The sequence below is a fragment of the Rana temporaria genome, chromosome 8 (genome assembly GCF_905171775.1).
Source record: "Rana temporaria chromosome 8, aRanTem1.1, whole genome shotgun sequence".
Lineage (NCBI taxonomy): Eukaryota > Metazoa > Chordata > Amphibia > Anura > Ranidae > Rana > Rana temporaria.
Genome location: NC_053496.1, coordinates 113,876,244 through 113,897,977, shown reverse-complemented (window position 1 = coordinate 113,897,977; position 21,734 = coordinate 113,876,244). Strand labels below are relative to the sequence as shown.

General features: G+C 40.3%; 1 protein-coding gene across 3 annotated transcripts in view; it reads left to right on the top strand.

Moving 5' to 3' along the window:
* GRID1 (glutamate ionotropic receptor delta type subunit 1) overlaps nt 1-19,865 on the top strand; it is a 1,428,863-nt gene extending 1,408,998 nt beyond the window's left edge. The window contains exons 16-17 of one of the 3 annotated variants that reach the window (XM_040320513.1): nt 8,386-8,546; nt 18,870-19,006. In XM_040320513.1, the coding sequence (XP_040176447.1) occupies nt 8,386-8,546; nt 18,870-18,909 (201 nt within the window). In that variant the 3' untranslated portion in view covers nt 18,910-19,006. Of the gene's footprint in view, nt 1-8,385; nt 8,547-18,869 lie in introns of all 3 variants that reach the window. The other 2 variants (XM_040320512.1, XM_040320514.1) reach the window with 2 other exon arrangements.
* The last annotated feature ends 1,869 nt before the right edge of the window (nt 19,866-21,734 follow it).

Genomic DNA, 21,734 nt, shown 5'->3' with positions numbered 1-21,734 from the left:
TACGTCAGTCGGAGGAAGCCTATTTTCAGGCGTATCTAGTTCTATGGGCACGGCGCATAGATACGATGGCGCACATTGACACTTACGCGGCGTATCTGTAGATACGTCGGCGTAAGTGTTATGTGAATCTGGGCCTATGTGTTTTTTTGCAGTGATATATGTTCATGATTTTGGTTCATGATATATACTGTATATTCACTTGTATATTGCTTAGTGCCACCTTTATATATATCTATATATATATATATATATATATATATATATATATATATATATATATATATATATATATATATATATATATATATATATCAAGTCAGCCATAACACTCCGTCAGGAGCACACAACTTGGTGACTCGTGTCAGACTAGAAAGGGAAGGAACTCTAAACTTCTAAAGTTAGCAGATGGTATGCAAAGGGAGGGGGTCTTGGGCTGTACAACCACCAATACTTACAGATAAGTTAATACCTGCCACCCCCATTGATTTTTATTGAAGTATATGCACAGGATAATTGCACAGCACATAAAATAAATGAAAGACATAAAAATAACATTCTGTGACATTACAATAGGCACATGATGACACTGATACAGTAATGTACACCTTATGGCAGAGATAACATGAGGGGACTCTGTCACCGAAGCCATAAACATGAAATTATTTAATATGGCTTAGACCAGGGATAAGCAATTAGCGGACCTCCAGCTGTTGCAGAACTACAAGTCTCATGAGGCATAGCAAGACGCTGACAGCCACAAAAATGACACCCAAAGGCAGAGGCATAATGGGACTTGTAGTTTTGCAACAGCTGGAGGTCCGCTAATTGCATATCCCTGGCTTAGACCAATGCCTCTCAACTCCAGTCCTCAAGTACCCAAAACAGGTCAAGTTTTCAGGATTTCCCTCAGATGAAACAGCTGTGGTATTTACTAAGGCAGTGAAACTGATCAAATCACCTGTGCAAAATAATGGAAAGCCTGAAAACATGACCTGTTGGGGGTACTTGAGCAATGGAGTTGAGAAACTTTGGCTTAGACTAAGTGTGACATCTACACAGAGGATGGGAAGGTCAGGGTTTATCCACATGTCAGAAGATTGCAGCCTTTGATCCCAAATGCCATTGGATTTGGATGGACAGCCCCTGTGAACATAAATGTATTTTTGTAGTGTAAATGGGGGAGATAAATTCTTGAATCTAAGCATGAACTATAAGGGGTATGACCTGCATCCATGTTCAATCAATTACCGTGCAGTGAACTGGGTTTCATGAAGAAATTGCTTAGTAAATTTTTTTTTTTAGTAATGTTTTTACTATCCCAAGCATGCAGTGAGCTCCTCTTCAACTTTTTCTTTTAACAATCAAGAGCACTTTCACTATAGCAGAGGGGCCCTTTTTTAGTGCTGCAATTTACCTGCAAAGCATAAAGCAACTAATAACGTCTATTCTGCACCTTGAATTTTAATCACTTATCAATTGCTTAATGAGAGAGTGGGTAACCGCTCAAAGAGAACCAGGTAATCTGATTACTGTGGTCCGAGCTTAGGGTGCAGGCAGTGCAATCAAAATGCAGGTTAGGATGAAGGAAAAAAGCTGGGACAGCCGCACTCCAAAAAAACTCCTCCTTTAATTAAAAATCACAAAATACATGCCACAGCAAAAAACAGCACAACAAAAGAAAAGCTGACGTTTCGCACTATGCCTTAGTGCTTCTTCATAAGCTATGAAGAAGCACTAAGGCATAGTGCGAAACGTCAGCTTTTCTTTTGTTGTGCTGTTTTTTGCTGTGGCATGTATTTTGTGATTTTTAATTAAAGGAGGAGTTTTTTTTGGAGTGCGGCTGTCCCAGCTTTTTTCTATCAATTGCTTAAGTTTGCTTAGAACACACAAGCAATTTTGCTACTACATGCTACTTGTGTACATTTTTCCATAACAAGCCATTTGGCTTATACTGCATGTGAAATGATCAAAAGCTAGAAGAGATGTGCACAACGGAAAGATTTGATTCATTATGGATTAATTTGTTAAGTAAAACATTTTGTTTTGTCATATTTGTTATGTTAGAATAATTTGTTTTCAGATTTGTTTTGTATATTTAGATTTGTTTTCTATATTCATTGTTCCGAATCGATTCATATTTTCAGGAGTATTTTTTGAAGATTGGCTATATTTGTTTTAACATGTTAATTTGATATTTTGGAAGATTACTTATGCATTGTGCCCATTCATACAACTGTCATGTTGTATGTGCTAACCTTACACAATATTCAAATTGGTTAAAGGGGTTGTAAACTCTCATGTTTTTTCATCTTAACGCATCCTTTGCATTAAGGTGAAAAAACACCTTACAGTCACCGGCCCCCCAGGCCCCCATTTTTCTTACCTGAGCCCATTCATCTCCTCCGCGGGGATGCAGTGTCTCTCTCTCTCTCCACGGGGTCCTGGCTCTTGATTGGCTAGATTGATAGAAGCGCAGCCATTGGCTCCCACTGCTGTCAATCAAATCCAATGACACGGGCAATGGGGGTGGGGCCGAGTTCAGCATTTGTCTCTGTGAATGCTGGACTCATTAGCGCACCCACAAAGTAACCCCCTCGGGAGAGCTCTTTTCCTAGGGGGTTATCTGAAGCTGGGAGGAGGCGCGAAAGCCACCGAGGGACCCCAGAACAGATGGATCAGGGTAACTCTATGCAAAATTAGCTGCACAGTGGAGGTAAGTATGACATGTTAGTTATTTAAAAAAAAAAAAGCCTTTACAATCACTTTAAATGTATAAAAATGTGCACATTGTTTCAGCCTAATTGTGTGGAGCATTGGTAGCTTTCTTCATAGTTTTAGCTGGAAAAATGTACAGTTTCCAGAATCAAGTACAATTGACAAGAACAACTCATAAAACTTGAAATGATAGCTTAAAAAAGTGATGCATCCAAAATTGCATGACAGCTCTTGAACGTACATCATATGAGAGTTCTTGAACTTCTTTTTTGGCTCATATAAAAGGTCATCTCTATTCAGAATTGTATTGTATGTATCTTCAATAAATTGTCAGGTGGACTGTAAAGTCCCAGATTGAGGTAATCATTGAATTTTGCATTATCACTCCCTGCTTGACCTACTTGAAGGTTCTGGTACAGAATCATGCTGTGATATTGCAAATGAAAATTGTTTTATAATGTGTGGAAGTATGTTATCTTAGAAATGAACCTATTTATAATTGATTCAATTTACATATTACTGTTCATTATTGGAATATGTTGAAATTGAGTTTTAATCAACATGAACTATGATAGCACAGGGGTTTGCAATTCGTTTGTTGCCAAAAAACCCAAATTGTTATCTTTACTAAATGACCAGTGGCCCTTTAATCAAACCCATTCTGTAACAAACCTGGGCAATTCAATCTAGGTATATGATGAAAAAGATGAAGGCAAATGTTGCATAGTTAGTCAGGTTGAAAAAGGCCACAAGTCCAACTAGTTCAACCAAAAAAATGAAAAATACAATCCATATACACAATCCTTCACTCACAGTTGATCCAGAGGAAGGCGAAAAAGGCCAGCAAATGCTCCAATTTGCTACAGCAGGGGAAAAACGTCCTTATTGATTCCCCGGGAGGCAATCAGATTTTCCCTGGATCTACTTTACCTATAAAGATTACTTTCTTTGGAAATTATATGTGACAACTATCAGGATATTGTGTTAGAGGCCACTAAAATGTTATGCAAGTCTTGACTTTTCCCTGAAAAGCTGTGCTTTAACCCACCCCCTCCCAAACTTTACATTTTGTCCTTCGTAATTATGACTAGCTTCCATAATCAATAGGAAGGTTCAGAACAATAGTGGGTCAAGCTTGACCCCTGGAAAAGTGGAAATTTGTAGATAACTTCATCTTCTGATCATAGTTTGCACTGAAGGTAATATTTTTGGCTAGGTTCACATCTATGCCGTTGTGGTTGATGAGGTTTTCCGAAACATTTCGCATTTTTGAACGTGCGTTTTAGATGCGTTTTGAGTTTTTTTTTATAGAAAAGGCTCCTTAACAAACTGTAAATAGGTTGTTGAGGAGTGGGGAGCCGTTGCCTTCTTAACAGCTGATGGCTTATCAGCTGTCAGTGGGATTCCCCACTGACAGCTGTATGTAAAAACAATTACCGACATCAAAATACATTGAACAGATTTTAAGGGGAACCCCACACCATTTTTTTTTAAATGGCATGGGTCCCCTTAAGATCAATACCAGATCTTTTACCAAGCATGCAGCCTGGCAGGTCAGGAAAGGGGGTGGGGGCAAGGGAGCACCCCTCTCCTGAACCATACCAGGCCACATGCCCTCAACATAGGGTGCTGTTTTGGGGCCAGGGAGAATCTGCCCCCCAAAGCATTTTGTCCCCATGTTGATGAGGACAAGGGCCTCTTTCCCACAACCTTTGACTGGTGGTTGTGGGTGTGCCATGGACCAGTGATTGTGGGGGTGCAGCTTAAAGTGATTGTAAAGGCAGAAGTTTGTTTACCTTCATGCATTTTATGTGTAGTACCCCCTCAGCCTCCCCTAATCATTACCTAAGCCCAATCTCGATTCAGTGATGTGCACGAGACCCAAGGCTCCCCTGGGTCTCTCCCTCCTGATTGTCTGAGATGCAGCAGGAGCCATTGGCTCCCACTGCTGTCAATCACAACCAGTGAGGCGGGAGTGGGAATGGGGCAGAGCGATACTTTCTGTGTCTTATAAATGCAGAGAGCCAGCTTGGGAGCGAGCACACTTGAGTGCCCCCACAGAAAATGGGGGCACTCAGCAAGGGGGAGGGGCTCAGAGTGCCAACGGGGGACCAGAGAAGAGGAGGCTCAGGAATGCTTTGTGCAAAACCACTGCACAGCTCGTAAGTATGACATGTTTTTGTGTTTTTTTGTTTTTTAATAAAAATGTTTTCTTTACAATTACTTTTTGAGCCGGTTCACACTGGGGCGACTCGTCAGGTTACTCAGCCGCCTGACAAGTCGCGTCCCATTCTATTCAATAGAACCGTTCTAATAGAAGCGACGCAAGTCGCTCCGACTTGGAAAAAGGTTCTTGTACGACTTCAGGGGCGGCTATACAGAAGTCATTTTGTAAGTCGCCTCTGAAGTCGTCTTCAGGACGCCTTGCCGAGTCGCCCCTGAAGTCGTGCCACCCCTGTGTGAACTGGCTCTAAACCTGAACTATGTTTAACTAAAAAAAAAAAATATTGACCCTCACACTTCTTATGAATTCACCATTGTTTTAACAAACAAGTTTCTAACACCAATTAATAGTAACCTTCATCAGTCCCATGTCATCTAGCATGAGAATTAAGAATGAGAATAAAGCCCCATGTTCAATTCTGATGATGTGGACACTGGTCCTAAGCTCATTACAATACAGGCCTGATTAAATCGATAAGTGGTGTATCAACAAGGGCAAAGCAGCTTTAGCTGACTGGTCATAGCACCCAGAATTGGGGAGGAGGAAGATCATGGGGTGACAGAATAAAGTTAGGTATTATTTTTTTTTTTAAATGAGGTAGACATTTGTTGGAGGGTTAACTATTTTTACCCAAACAAAATTGGGCTTTAAATAAAAAAAAAAAAATGGTTGTTGTGTAGTACTGCATTTTGCCCTGAACCAAGCCATGTTTGTTGGAAAGGGACATTGTTCTCGAGTTCTCTGTGTTGTCATATGCAGTCTTTTTTTTTGTGTGATCAATTTTAACATGACATTACATTTGACATGAGATGCATTCTTATTATCATTTATAACCAATAGCATACCACCACTTAATGCTGTTACCAAAATTGGATATATATTTTTTTTAGATACATGCAGTCGTTATGATTTATTTTTACATACTTTTATATACAATATGTATGCATGTGAAAATAAATAATAAAATCAGCACAAATTATTTAAAATCCATGACAGACATTAAAGGATTTCTACATCTAAAACAAATTACATCTTAGCTGATAATAGTGTGCAATTTTTGTTCCTTGAATACTTTTGATGCATAATACTACAGATTGTCCACAGTTTACATACAAATTAGATTCTTTTAATGCCTTAATGACTTGTTCAAAGCCAAGCTTATAGTAAACCTACAGGGAAATTAAATACAAAAAAAAATTACCGTAATAAGCCTGCCTATATTTAATGGACACATTAAAGTGACCCTGACATTTCAGGGTTAAAAAAAATAGAGCCAACCTGTAAAAGAAAAAGCTTTACATTTACCTTTGTGTGTTAAAAAATTACTGTGTTGCTAATCTCTGAGTGTTTCAGGTATCCACCATTTCTATGTATGCGAATGCCCTTTTTTCTCTTTGCAGACTGTGGTTTCTCCTATTGTGTCATAAGGCACTACAGAATGTATGAGCCAATGAGAGAAACCACTATGTTCTGTGGATGAGTAGGTATTTGATACATTGAAAGTGCTAAATACCTGAAGTGTCAGGGGTTCAACAATACAGGGGAGTTTAAAGCGGAACTTCAGTCATTTTTTCATCATCTCTTTCAAGATTCTATTAAATCTTCTGCCCATGTTGTTTGGATAGTAAAACATTATTTTTCTGCCAGTAAATACCTTATACAGCCCACTTCCTGTTTCTGAGTCTGGTAAGAAGCCTATTGTCATGCCAATTGATTGACATGCTAAACGACGGCGCACACAGCGCATCACGACTTCCCGAAGGAAGCTTGGGTCGGCTCGGCTCTATTCGGGGGCGCCTTTGCACCGGCGCCGAATATAGCCGAGCCGACCCAAGCTTCTTTCGGGTAGTCGTGATGCGCTGTGTGCGCCGTCGTTTAGCATGTCAATCAATTGGCATGACAATAGGAACGCCCACTCCCGCGGGAATCCCTTCCCGGAAGCCGCGGTGAATTCCACGGCTGAACGCTATCTACGGCAAAGAAAAAAAAAGTCAGTGTCATTTTATATGCAGGACTGGGCTGCATGTAGTGTTAGACATTTTTTATAGGGTGAACCTCCACTTTAATAGAAAGTTCTGGCCTGATGGAAAAGGTCCAGTGGATAAAACACAAGCATTTCTCCTTGTCTCATGCAATGTTGAGTAAATAATATTCTGATCTTGTTACATACACCCAGAAAGCTCTGAATACTGTAGGGAAACTGGTAATGGTAAATATTTTTGAAAGTCGTACATATGGTATTAAATAATTAAGGCATCAGGATGACATTTTGAGCTTTTGTCTCTTTGAAACTTTTATTTAATTTGTGAAGATTTGATAGTTTGTTGAAAATTATTGAAGTCAATTGGGAAGGCAGAATTTAAGGTGTTTTTTGGTAAGTTTTAAAGATGTTGGTGAGCTTTAAATTGCTATTGTAGGCTACTAAACCTTCATTTAACTATCTTTTTTGTGCCAAAAATGGATCACATTAGTCTCATTGTTTTAAAAATGTTATTCATGAAATAAAAAAAAAAGAGCAATTGGGAAAAAGTAAAATAAAGTGACAGCACACAAATATAGATGAAAAGCACACAGGAAAAGGAAAGCATACAAAGAAATCTAAATGAAAGGTCACAAAATGAAATAAACTAAACTGTCCTCAATACACCTCCACATCCAAAAAAATAAGCCTCAACAGATCAATGAACAAAACTGAGAATTTGCATTTGAGTTACATTTTGCCAACTGCAAAATCTGTAATTTTTGTTGTAAAATACAGTTAGCTGAAATTAAAGTGATATTAAAGTTTTAATGTTTAATGTTCAAAATAACAAACATGTCATACTTACCTGCTTAGTGCAGTTCTTTTGAACAGAGCAGCCCAGTTCCTCAACTTCTCGGGTCCCTCACCAGTGCTCCTGGCCCCCCCCCCCTCCTGCTGAGTGCCCCCACAGCAAGCAGCTTTCTATGGGGGCACCCGAGCCGCTGCTCTGTGTGTCCATTCAGACACGGAGCTTCTGCTCAGCCCTGCCCCCTCTCTCTCCTCATTGGCTCACTGGCTTTGATTGACAGCAGCGAGAGCCAATGGAGCCCGCTGCTGTGTCTCAGCCAATCAGGAAGGAGAGTCTCAGATAGCCGAGGCTCTTGTGCAACATCGCTGGATTGAGATGGGGCTCAGGTAAGTATTAGGGGGCTGACAGGGGCTGCTGCTTTTAGAATCATGTTAATCTTTCTCCTAGCCAGGCATTATGTAACCAAGGAATGATCCATATCATGCTTATGTATTGCCCTGTTTTCACTAGTTTAGGCTATGCAAGGCTATGCAAGGGTAGAAATGGGATTACTTATATATAATTTTTGAATGGGAATATATTTTTCCCAGCAATTACTTTTTATTTGGGGGTCTGCGAGTTTGAGACCATGGCCCGCACCCACCTGGTCAACTTCCATCTTTCTTGACTGCGCAGGAAGCCACTCCTGGCCATCCTTGGAAGACGGACAACTCACGAATCCCATTGCAGAGTCCTTTACCCGTGTCCCATTGGCTTCCTGTGCAGGAAAACACAGTGGAATCTGACCTAGATGATATAGGCTGCATCCCACAGACTCACAAAACCCCACAAAAAAGGTAATGTAATTTGCTTTTTTATTACAAAAAATGTGTCTTTTTAGATAAATTGAATTATGTAAATTGCACTTTAAGGCATTGAAACAAATGTCTTTAGAAACAAGCTTACATTTAAACAATGTTGGAATTATTTATAGAAGAAAAAAAAAACTGATTGCATATTCACAGTGGCATGATTCATTTTAACTGTCAAAACTTGAATTCATTGGCTGGCTGTGAATTAAACTATCACAAAATATTATCAGATCTCTCATGTTCATTTGGTGTCCTTTCACCTGAAACCTTGAGCAATGGCTGTAAAGCAGTCGAGAAACCGCTCAAGTGAAAATATTCTGTAAATGTAGATCATGTGTCTTGGTTTTGATGCATACTTTACCTCTAGAGCACACTGTACATGACAATTATTGAAATCTATTGCTTTCTCAGAATGACAATCAAGAGAAAAACAGGGGAAAGTGCATGTTTGCACAGGGCAACCTCCTAAATATTTGGTTAACACATGACATGCTGACTGAAACCACACAATCATGTAATAAAAATGAATATCAAATAATTCATGATTATTAAATTGCAGCTTACATTAAAACTGCTTATATGCAAAATAGATATGATAGATATGATAGATAGATAGATAGATAGATAGATAGATAGATAGATAGATAGATAGATACCTCAAAATACTGTGGCCCAGATTCTCATACATTCACGCTGCTCCTGGGCAGCGTAATATATGAGCTATACGTTACACCGCCGCAGGTCTACAGGTTTACATCCTGATTCTCAGAACACTTACCTGTAAACTTGCGGCGGTGTAGCGTTAGATTGCTCGGCGCAAGCCCGCCCAATTCAAATGGGGCGGGCACCATTTAAATTAGGCGCGCTCCCGCGCCGAGCGTACTGCGCATGCTCCGTCGGGTAAATTACCCGACGTGCATTGCGCTAAATGACGTCGCCCCAACGTCATTTGCCTAGATGTATACGTAAATGGCGTCCAGCGCCATTCACGGACGTCTTACGCAAATGACGTAATTTTTATTCAATTCGACGCGGGAACGACGGCCATAGTTAACATTGGTTGCGCCTGCTAATTAGCAGGGGCAACCTTACGCGTCGGGTACGCTACGCAAACGACGTTAATTCGCTGCGTCGACCTCGCGTATGTTCGGGAATCGCCGTACTTACCTCATTTGCATAGACGACGGGGAAAAGCGACAATGCGACACCTAGTGGCGGGAAAAAAAAATACTTTTAAGATCTGACAGCGTAACAGCCTTACGCTTGTCAGATCTAATGGGTACCTATGCGAAACTGATTCTGAGAATCAGTCGCATAGATACCCGGGGCCAGATGAGGTGTTACGACGGCGCTAATGGTGTTGCGCCGTCGTAACGCCTTTGAGAATCTGGCCCTGTATATATTATAGACAGTATATATAAAATATATATATTTTTTAAGTATATTAAAAAAGGATTTGGCAAAAACCTAGAAACCTGGTTGGCCTCAATAACTATGGAATTAGAATAATTATAATAACATAAAAGTACTGTTGTAATAAATTAGATAACATAGGTGTATACAAATGATGTTATATTATTTTACAGCTTATAATTTGATAAATTACCGTATGTGTAAATGTCCCTATGTGAAAAGAAAAAAAAAGACAGAAAAATTATGTAAGAACAACTAAACTATCAAATACTAAATAAACCTATAGAATGTTAAAATAAGCTACATATTTATAAATCTTCATTTCGACCTCCTGGACACATAGGGCCAGATTCACATAGAAATACGTTACGCTGCGGCGGCGTAACGTATCCCATTTACGTTACACCGCCGCAGGTTTACAGCGTAAGTGCCTGATTCACAAAGCACTTACCTGTAAACTTGCGGCGGTGTAGCATAAATCCGCTCGGTGCAAGCCCGCCTAATTTAAATGGGGCGGGCACCATTTAAATTAGGCGCGTTCCCGCTCCGAACATACTGCGCATGCTTCGTCCCTAACATTTCCCGACGTGCATTGCGCTAAATGACGTCGCAAGGACGTCATTTGTTTCGACATTAATGTAAATGGCGTCCAGCGCCATTCACGGATGACTTACGCAAATGACATGAAATTTAAAAATTAGACGCGGGAACGACGGCCATACTTAACATTGGTTACACCACCTAGAGGGCATGCTTAGTTTTACGCGACGCATCTCTACGGAAACAACGTAAATTTAGATCGACGGGCAAAGCGGACGTTCGTGAATCGGCGTAACTAGTCATTTGCATATTCTACGCCGACCGCAATGGAATCGCCATCTAGCAGCCGGCCTAGAATTGCAGCCTAAGATCCGACAGTGTAACACAGTTACACCTGTCGGATCTTAGGGCTATCTATGCGTAACCTGATTCTATGAATCAGGCACATAGATACGACAATCGTATCTCAGAGATACGACGGCGTATCAGGAGATACGCCGTCGTATCTCTTTTGTGAATCTGGCCCAATCTGCTTAAAGTAGATATCAAGAAGAATAGCAAGGTCATTATTTGCACTGTAGTTAAGGGGATGGAATTGTGTTATAAGATTGACATGACTATATAAAATAGCTGAGGCTAATCGTTTGATATCTGATTCCCACAGATATGAAAAACTAAAGACCCCATAACATCATATAAATCCCTTCTCCAAGCTATGGTAAACCAAGCAGATGAGAAGATTTTTTTTTTTTAACTGCGTTAAAAAGAAACATTCTGGATATTTACTTTAAACGGTATGGGGCAGATCCACAAAGAAAGTACGCCAGCGTATCTATTGATACGCCGGCGTAATTTCAAAATTCCCGCGTCGTATCTTTGTTCTGAATCCTCAAAACAAGATACGACGGCATCTGGGTTAGATCCGACAGGCATACGTCTTCGTACGCCTTTGGATCTTAGATGCAATTTTTCGGCGTCCGCTAGGTGGCGTTCCCGTCGTAATCCACGTTGAGTATGCAAATTAGCTATTTCCGACGATCCACGAACGTACGAGCGACCGTTGCACTTTGTTACGTCGTTTCCGTTAGGCTTTTTCCGGCGTATAGTTAAAGCTGCTATCTGGTGGCGTACTCAATGTTAAGTATGGCCATTGTTCCCGCATATAATTTTGAACATTTTACGTCGTTTGCGTAAGTCGTCCGTGAATGGGGCTGGACGCCATTTACGCTCACGTCGAAAACAATGACGTCCTTGCGACGTCATTTGGAGCAATGCACCCTGGGAGTTTTGACGGGCGGGGCATGCGCAGTTCGTTCGGCGTGGGGGCGTGCTTCATTTAAATGACACGCCCCCTACTCGTCGCATTTGAATTCCGCACCCTTACGCCGCGAGAGATACACTACGCCGCCGTAACTTACGGCGCAAATTCTTTCAGGATTCAAACCAAAGCCAAGTAAGTTACGGTGGCGTAGCGTATGTCAGATATGCTGCGCCGGTGCAGATCTTTGTGGATCTGCCCCTATGTCTCTAGGGGGTCTAAATGAACATTTAGAAATAGGCAGCTTGTTTTAACATTTCATATTCTATAGTCTTTTTTCCCTTATTTTCACATAGGGACATTTACTGTACACAGTCCTCCTCTTCTGGGGTCCCCCAACGGTGCTCGCGGCACCTCCTCGCATCAGTAAACCCCCTAGGAGAAGCGCTCTTCCTGGGGGTTACCTTGTGGGTGTGCTCCCGAGTCCAGCATTTGCATTCATAGACACAGAATGCAGGACTCGGCCCCACCCCTGGCACCCACGTCTTTTGATTTGATTGACAGCAGCTGGAGCCAATGGCTGCACGAGAGTTTACAACCCATTTAACCTCACAAGGTGCACACTTCCCTATTTTTCTCTTGTTTGCCTTTTGCTCAGATCCAGTGGATTCCCTTGTGCATGGTGTAATCAGGGACAGTTGCAGAAGACTTTGCTTCAGTTTTTACTAAAGACTTTAGACTATATTCAGATGCTCATCAATCATCATTTACTTTTTCACATTGCTGGTTATTTTCTTTTTTTCTGGCATGTAGCATGGACAGCATGGATTTTGTTTGTTGTTTCATAATGACAGATATTCTGGGTAAAAAAAACATACAATTTACAGAGAAAAAAAAAAAGGACAATCTTTAAAATGCTCATACGATAGTGTTAATGCTGATGTTATCTTATGTAATATATATATATGTATATATATATATATATATATATATATATATATACACACACACAGTGCCTTGAAAAAGTATTCATACCCCTTGGAATTTTCCACATTCTGTCATGTTACAACCAAAAACGTAAATGTATTTTATTGGGAATGAATGTGATAGGCCAACACAAAGTGGCACATACATGTGAAGTGGAAGGAAAATAATGAACGGTTTTCATTTTTTTTTTTTTTTACAAATAAATATGTGAAAAGTGTGGCATGCACTAAAGTGATATTTTTGCCCATTCTTCTTTGCAAAATAGCTCAAGCTCTGTCAGATTTGATGAAGAGTGTCTGTGGACAGCAATTTTCAAGTCTTGCCACAGATTCTCAATTGGATTTAGGTCTGGACTTTGACTGGGCCATTCTAACACATGAATATACTTTGATCCAAATTGATCCATTGCCCTGCTGAAGAAAAGTATCCCCACAACATGATGCTGCCACCACCATGTTTCACGGTGGGGATGGTCTGTTCAGAGTGATGTGCAGTGTTAGTTTTCTACCACACAGCATTTTGCTTTTAGGCCAAAAGGTAAATTTTTAATGAAAAAGAAGGTCTGTAGGGCAGAACAGGTTACAGTGCCTGTCACACTATACACCAAACGCTGACGCTGCCACAATGTAAATGCTTGTGATGTCCCAGAATTGTATCCACCAAAACAAGAGAAAGTCTATAGTGTAATACCGCTTTATTTGAAAACAAAAATTTAAAACAGACTGATTGGCCCCTTACTTGTAGGAGTGCCTACCCGGCACCAGGACTGCAGGCATATCGTGTAGGCTCGATCGCGATCACACTACGAGCCGCATAGCTGGATGTGCGACTGGATGTCCTATTCATGACTGCAGGGTTTTACAAGCGGGTACAGCTGGGGAGCAAGATGTCAGACCTGCGCCGCCGACATATGTTTCGAGCTCCTCCCTTTTAGCCTACATATACCATAAGACATTGCGGTCAGACACGCCTCCCTGATGACGTGGATTCCATGAAACATATGTCGGCGGCGCAGGTCTGACATCTTGCTCCCCAGCTGTACCCGCTTGTAAAACCCTGCAGTCGGATAGGACATCCAGTCGCACATCCAGCTACACGGCTCGTAGTGTGATCGCGATCGAGCCTACACGAAACGCCTGCAGTCCTGGTGCCGGGTAGGCACTTCTACAAGTAAGGGACCAATCAGCCTGTTTTAATTTTTTTTTTTTAATAAAGCGGTATTACACTATAGACTTTCTCTTGTTTTGGTGGATACAATTCTGGGACATCACAAGCATTTAAATCGTGGCAGCATCAGAGTTTGGTGTATAGTGTGACAGGCACTGTAACCTGTTCTGCCCTACAGACCTTCTTTTTCATTAAAGAGGTCCATAAAATCTGGTAAGCAGATTCCTTATTAAGAGCACATCGGGTGAAATATATGGTGGAGGCTGCATTTATCACCAGGATTTATTGCATGAAGTATCTTGTGAAGAAAATCCCCAATGAACTGTGTTTTTCCTATTGTGTGAATCAAGCGACAGAAAATTCTTCACATTTATTCACATTTTTATCACTCTTTTCTCTTCAACATTTTTGTTGCATTTTTTTACGGACAGTAATTTGTTGGTTATTGTTTATATTTTGCTATATTTCACTGAGATTAATTGATTGTTATATTCCATGCAAGAGTGTTTATTTAGTTTAATATAGTAATATCACCCTGACATTTGAGATCATCATAAGCGGTGTGTCCTAAATGTTGGGATTAATCACCACAGGTGATTTACCTCATTAGCGCCCTCTTCCACATTTTCATTCCACTGCACAGTATATGTTTATTTATATATTTTGTTTTCAGAGGAGCAGCTTGGTATTATAAGTATTTTTATTATTTAATTAAATAATTTTGCTTAGCACGTTGGCGCGGAAACACACCTCACTTCTGGCTGAATACAAATGCACACCACACTTTTAAAATATTTATATGTAAAAAAAAACATTTATCATTTTCCTTCCACTTCACAATTATGTGCCACATTGTGTTGGTCTATCACATAAAATGCCAATAAAATACATTTACGTTTTTGGTTGTAACATGACAAAATGTGGAACATTTCAAGGGGTGTGAATACTTTTTTCAAGGCACTGTAGATGTAATAAAAAAAGTTAGGTGGCAGTTCACAAATGCCACACAATATTTTACTGAAATCTTTGTTACAAGAAAAAGACTACAACAACCAAAACTGATAAACATAGCATAAGTATATGTGGATTTCTGTGCTAGGCTGTGTTTATAGTGTGTATAGCAACAAAGGGAAAAAAGGCTTTCCATAAGTGAAATTTCTGTGGTCCAAGTCCAAAAATAATTCTGCACATCCTGCTGGAAAAGTATTTTTAGCAAATATTTAAACATTATTAAAAATGCTTTTCGTCAATGTTTAATTTGAGAAGACCCAAGTCAAATCCTGATGTAATCAATTGTTTCCTCTCTTTATAATTTGGGAGTGGATATGAGTAAAATTTACATTCATGCAAATAATAGTTATCCTGATCCTTTTACATTTGGACCCTGCTGGTTTGACAGCAAGTGAAGGAGTAACTCCACTTTTGTTGAGAAAAAATAAAACCTTTCTGGTTGATCTATGCACATTGTATGGATTTTAACAAACCTTGTAGCATATTCCAACCTTTTGTTATTCTGAAGGAATAGCTTTTTGTGTTAATACACAAAGTGAGAGGGAGTAATTTTATAATTATCAATAACCTTCTGCTCTTGCAGAGTTCTAATGAGGAAAGTGACAGTGTCTGAATCCCTTTAGATGTGACTTTCCTTTTGCTAATACCTCACCAAAAATAAAAATGTTTGTTGTAGAGGATGCCCAAATTCTGACTTGTATCCTAATGCAGAAATCTGGGAAAATCAGTAACCCTTACCCACTCTATCCAAACCTAAATACAAGCTTTTGGCTGGAGTTGAGCTTTAAATTGTTAACCATAAAACAATTATTTGGCAACTGTTTTGCCATTGTTAGTACCAACAAAATTGTATTAATTGATTTTTATTAAGGTGACTAAACCCCAAGTTTGCAGGAAGTTTGCCATGAATCACAAAATCTGTGTTCAAGATCTTAGATGGCGTGTGGCATTTCCTGACTTCCAGGCCTAATGATATTTTCAAGAGGGAATTTTTTGTCATTCCTAAGAGTTACCGTATATACTCGAGTACAAGCTGACCCGAGTATAAGCCGAGGACCTAGTTTTACCACAAAAAAATTGGTAAAATGTATTGACTTGAGTATAAGCCGAGGGTGAGAATGCAACAGCTACTGTAAGCGGAAAAGAGGGTCAACAATGCCCATTTGCAGCTTCACTGTGCCCATTTGCAGCCTGACCTCACTGTGCCCATTTGCAGCCTGACCTCACTGTGCCCATTTCAGTCTGACCTCACTGTGCCCATTGCAGCCTGACCTCACTGTGCCCATTGCAGCCTGACCTCACTGTGCCCATTGCAGCTCTTCAACTCGACCATCCTCTCACCTACATTCTCTCTACTGTAACCGGCAGGTCCAGTTACCTTTGCAGCTTGACCTTACTGTGCCCATTGCAGAATCCAATCTGTGTACCCGAGTCTGTGACATATTCAGATGGCGGCCGTGCATTTTTAAAAACTCGCACTCCTCCTTGTGCTGTTCCGTGATAGGCAGGAACACTGAACACAGGCGGGAAAACACGGTTTCCCAGCAAACACTGTGTTCAGTGCCTATCACGATCGCCCTTTCATTCATGATGGACGAGAGGGCAATCGTGATAGGTGGAACACTGAACACAGTGTTTGCTGGGAAACCGAGTGTTCCGCCTATCACGGAACAGCACAAGGAGGAGCGCAAGTTTTTTTAAATTGCACAGCCGCCATCTGAATATGTCACGGACTCGGGTACACAGATCGGATTCTGCAATGGGCACAGTGAGGTCAGGCGGCAATAGACTCAGGTACTGACTCGAGTATAAACCGAGAGAGTCATTTTCAGCCCAAAAAAAAAGGGCTGAAAAACTCGGCTCATACTAGAGTATATACGGTACATCACTGTTTTGCTCTTGAGTCAGAGATTGTCACTTTCCATCTAATGTTTCGCAGAGAAAGTGTTCTTTGTGATAAGTTTGTCTGTACAGCTTAACAGTTATATAAATGTATGGTATACAGATAAATTGGAATAATTGATAAGTTATAAAGCATATATGTAGTTTACATGTGCCTTTTCTGTTTTCATAGATATATTTTTAAAGTGTATCTACGCCCCCCCCCCATAAAAAAAATATATATAGTACAACTTACCAATCCTTAGATGTAGTGGCTGCATTTGTTTTATTTTTTCAGACCATTTTCCTTTATTTTTTCAGTTATACACTTCTAGCCTAGGGTGAGAAAGTTTACTTGTCTTATTGTTTCAGGACAGCAGTAAAAGAATAGGAGTACAGAAATCACCTCCTCTTCCCCAAAACATTAAGGGCCAGATTCACAAAAGAGATACGACGGCGTATCTCCTGATACGCCGTCGTATCTCTGAGGCCTCGTACACACGACAGAGTTTCTCGGCAGAATTCGGCGAGAAACTCGGTCAGAGCCTGATTCTGCCGAGAAACTCTGTCGTCTGTACACTTTCGGCCCGATGGAGCCGCCGAGGAACTCGTCGAGGAAATAGAGAACATGTTCTCTATTTCCTCGTTGTTCTATGGGAGCTCTCGGCCCGCCGAGCTCCTCGGCGGCTTCAGGGCTGAACTGGCCGAGGAACTCGATGTGTTTGGCATGTCGAGTTCCTCGGCCGTGTGTACGGGGCCTCAGATACAATTGTCGTATCTATGCGCCTGATTCATAGAATCAGTTACGCATAGATAGCCCTAAGATCCGACAGGTGTAACTGTGTTACACTGTCGGATCTTAGGCTGCAATTCTAGGCTGGCCACTAGGTGGCGATTCCATTGCGGTCGGCGTAGAATATGCAAATGACTAGTTACGCCGATTCACGAATGTCCGCTTTGCCCGTCGATCTAAATTTACGTTGTTTCCATAGAGATGCGTCGCGTAAAACTAAGCATGCCCTCTAGGTGGTCTAACCAATGTTAAGTATGGCCGTCGTTCCCGCGTTGAATTTTTTAATTTCACGTCGTTTGCGTGTCTGTCCGTGAATGGCGCTGGACGCCATTTACGTTAACGTCAAAACCAATGACGTCCTTGCGACGTCATTTAGCGCAATGCACGTCGGGAAATTTTAGGGACGGAGCATGCGCAGTACGTTCGGCGCGGGAACACGCCTAATTTAAATGGTCCCCACCCCATTTGAATTAGGCGGGCTTGCGCCGGGCGGATTTATGCTACGCTGCAAGTTTACAGGTAAGTGCTTTGTGAATCAGGCACTTACGCTGTAAACTTGCGGCGGTGTAACGTAAATGGGATACGTTACACCGCCGCAGCGTAACGTATTTCTATGTGAATCTGGCCCTAATAGTATAGGTTCTGTAGTCATCAGACATAACTATGCACAATTGAACTGATGAAATGCAGCACTTGCAGAGTGGAAAGGATGTCATCGTCTAAAAAAAATGGCAAGATCGACAAGTATTTTTAGAAAACATTTTTAATGGCACATGTAACAGACCAAAAAGGACCAATAAAAAATTAATTGTTAGGGTTTCAGACTGTTTATTCATTCTCCAATGAGTCTGTATTGATGTTGATAACCCTGGCCAGGGGATCTCTCCCATCACTCTTACAGCTCAAATAGCTGGGGTGGTGTTGTAATGTGAGGGAGTAATAGTATCAACCCTGTGTAAGTAAGGACCCCATATGACACAAAGCTTACACTGGGTTTAGATGAAAAAGTAGTGAGAACATGCAGGTAAGGTAAATGTAAGCACTTAGCACTAAATGGGCAAAGTGACAGGGTCACTTTAAGTCTACTGTTACAAAAAATGTATAATTGCCTTTTCATTACACATTGCATTACATTGATCATATACTAACGCTTTAATCCTGTTGAAAGCTATCTTATTTAATTAATATAAATACTGAATATAGGGTTGCATTTGGCTTTTGATGCATCTAGGTCCTTACTTTTTTATTTTATTTCTAGGATAAAGAAGTTAACTTGGAGCAAGTTCACAGAAGAATGAACAGTTTAATTGATGAAGATATGGCTCATAAACAAATATCTGCTGCATCTATTGAAATATCAGCACTGGAAATGGGTGGAATGCCATCTAGTCAATCCATGGAGCCAGTTCGGGAATATCAGAATACTCAGCTTTCAGTCACCACATTTTTACCTGAACAGTCAAGTCACGGTGGTGGTAGAACACTTACTGTTTCAAGCAGTAACTTACCTTTACCTCTTAGCAGCTCCGCAACCATGCCCTCTATACAATGTAAACACAGATCGCCAAATGGAGGACTGTTTCGTCAGAGTCCTGTGAAAACGCCCATGCCAATGTCATTCCAGTCCATGCCAGGGGGACCAATTCCAGAAGCCATTGAGACTTCTCATGGAACATCTATATAGTTATAAAAAAGGAAGAAAAAAACCTGCAAAGCTTTTTAATACAACTAAAAAAAAACTGAAAAAAAAAACATAGAAACTCTTACATTTTTCTTGTACATATCTGTAAATAACAAAAGAATGAAGTGGGGTAAAAGTGTATTTTGAATATTCCCATTTTTTGAAGTCAGTAAAACAAACAAAAAAAATGTATGAATGGCTTTGTAAATTTTGTTCTATATGAATAAAACAGCAACTTACTTGTGACCCTTCTCAAGTGCCAAAGAAGACCTGTGACTGGGACAGAAGGCCATTAGCCTTTCAACGTGTTTCATTTTCAGTTGGGTTCATTTAATGCCTCGACTATCACACAATTACAAACAATGCTCTAGTCACCGCATTTCATTTTAATAGGTCGAAAAACAATTTAGAGACCAGCATTAGTATAAACAATAGTTGTGTGCTAAAACAAAATGAAAAGAGTCAGTTAAATAACAACTGAAATGTTTCCTTCTAACACAAAGTATCTGGGATTGAATCTCCACAAAATTTCTAGGTTAAAGCACCGGTTTATTAAATTGTATTTTATGTGTACCGTGCTGTGTGGCCTTTTGATTTAACCTTTACAATTGGCAGGATCTATGATATCTTTGGTGGGAAATGGAGAGGTTAGAGGTGAAAAGAAAAATCTGTTGAGCGAAACCTGTAATCATCTTTTTTGTAGCGCGTACAATGAAATGTTGGTTGGGACTGATGATTTATAAATGAGAAAGTTAGTTGATGGAACACACAGTTTGCACTTGTGTCCTGAGTTCTCAAGTACACTTCTTGCCGCTAAGCAAAACATAACTTAATGTTTATACACAGAACTTTTAAAAAAGCACATTTATAAAATATACATTTGTTTTATTATTATTTTAGCTCTTTAAAAAGATTTCAGGCATTCTTTGTAATTAAAAAAACACAACAAATTAACTGATAAACAAAAAGAGACTTAAAGGTGTTGTAAAGATTTGTTTTTCATTTTCTAAATAGGTTCCTTTAAGCATTGTTGGCTCACTTACTTTTTCCTTCAATTTCCCTTATAAATGTTTTTTTTCTTTGTTTTCTTTGTCTGAATTTCTCACTTCATTTTCCTCTTCAGTAAGCTGTTCAGTAAGCTGTTCTGGCTGACTAACCCCAGCCAGAACGGCTCAGATGATGGGGGCAAGTTTACTGAGGAGAAACAGGAAGTGAGAAATTCAGACAAAGAAACAAAAAATTTAGAAGGAAAATCGAAGGAAAAGGTAAGTGAACTAACAATGCACTAGCTTAACCACTTAAGGACCGCCTCCTGCACATATACGTCGGCAGAATGGCACGGCTGGGCACAAGCATGTACAGGTACGTCCTTTTTAAGTGCCCAGCCGTGGGTTGTGGGAGTGCGCTGCCGGCGCATGCCCGCGACGCAGTATGAAGCACCGTGACCGTGGGACCCGCGGACCCGATCGCTGCTCGGTCCCCGGAGCTGAAGAACGGGGAGAGCTGTGTGTAAACAGCAAAAAGTAAAAAATATTGAATTTTTTTTAAAATTGATGCTCTACTTTTGTTTATAGCGCAAAAAATAAAAAACGCAGAGGTGATCAAATACGACCAAAAGAAAGCTCTATTTGTGGGAAAAAAAGAACGCCAATTTTGTTTGGGAGCCACGTCGCACAACCGCGCAATTGTCAGTTAAAGCGACGCAGTGCCGAATCGCAAAAACTGGCCAGGTCCTTTAGCTGCCTAAAGGTCCGGGTCTTAAGTGGTTAAAGGAACCTATTTAGAAAATAAAAAAACAAACCTTTACAACCCCTTTAAAGGGAACTTTTTAGGGCATATCTTTGTTAAGACCCTTTATATTATTACAGTGCTATATATGTACACATGACAATTAATGACTGACTTTAATAACCTAAGTAATCCAGTAATGTACAGCAACCAATCTTTTTTTTTCTGGTCTTAACATGACTACATGAAGACTACCCATACACAGCCTTATAGTCATAGCAGTCCTGTGACCATTTGAACTACTGGCCATGACTGCTGGGCAGTGTGTGACCTAATCCTTTATTGATAATGAGCAATTGACTATAATACGTGTTTTATATTGTTAACAAAGATTTTCCAATATGTTGAAAAGGGACTGGTAATCGTATTCTTTATATAAAAGGAAACAATAATTTCACCTACGCTCCAGAAAGTGTCAGGGAGTCAGCAGGTGGGGCATTATTTTGGGTAAAGTAATCATTACACGTCTACCTATCTATGAACAGCCTCGGTTGTTAAAGGTGTTTCTGTATGGTAGCTGTAACAACAGGGATGGATTTTAGATAAGGCACAGTGTTTTTTTTTTCTATCGGTAGCACAGGAAACATTTGTTGTTCTTGTATAGTCATTGACCATGTATATTTTCCACTATTGGCAGTGAACATGCCATAATCG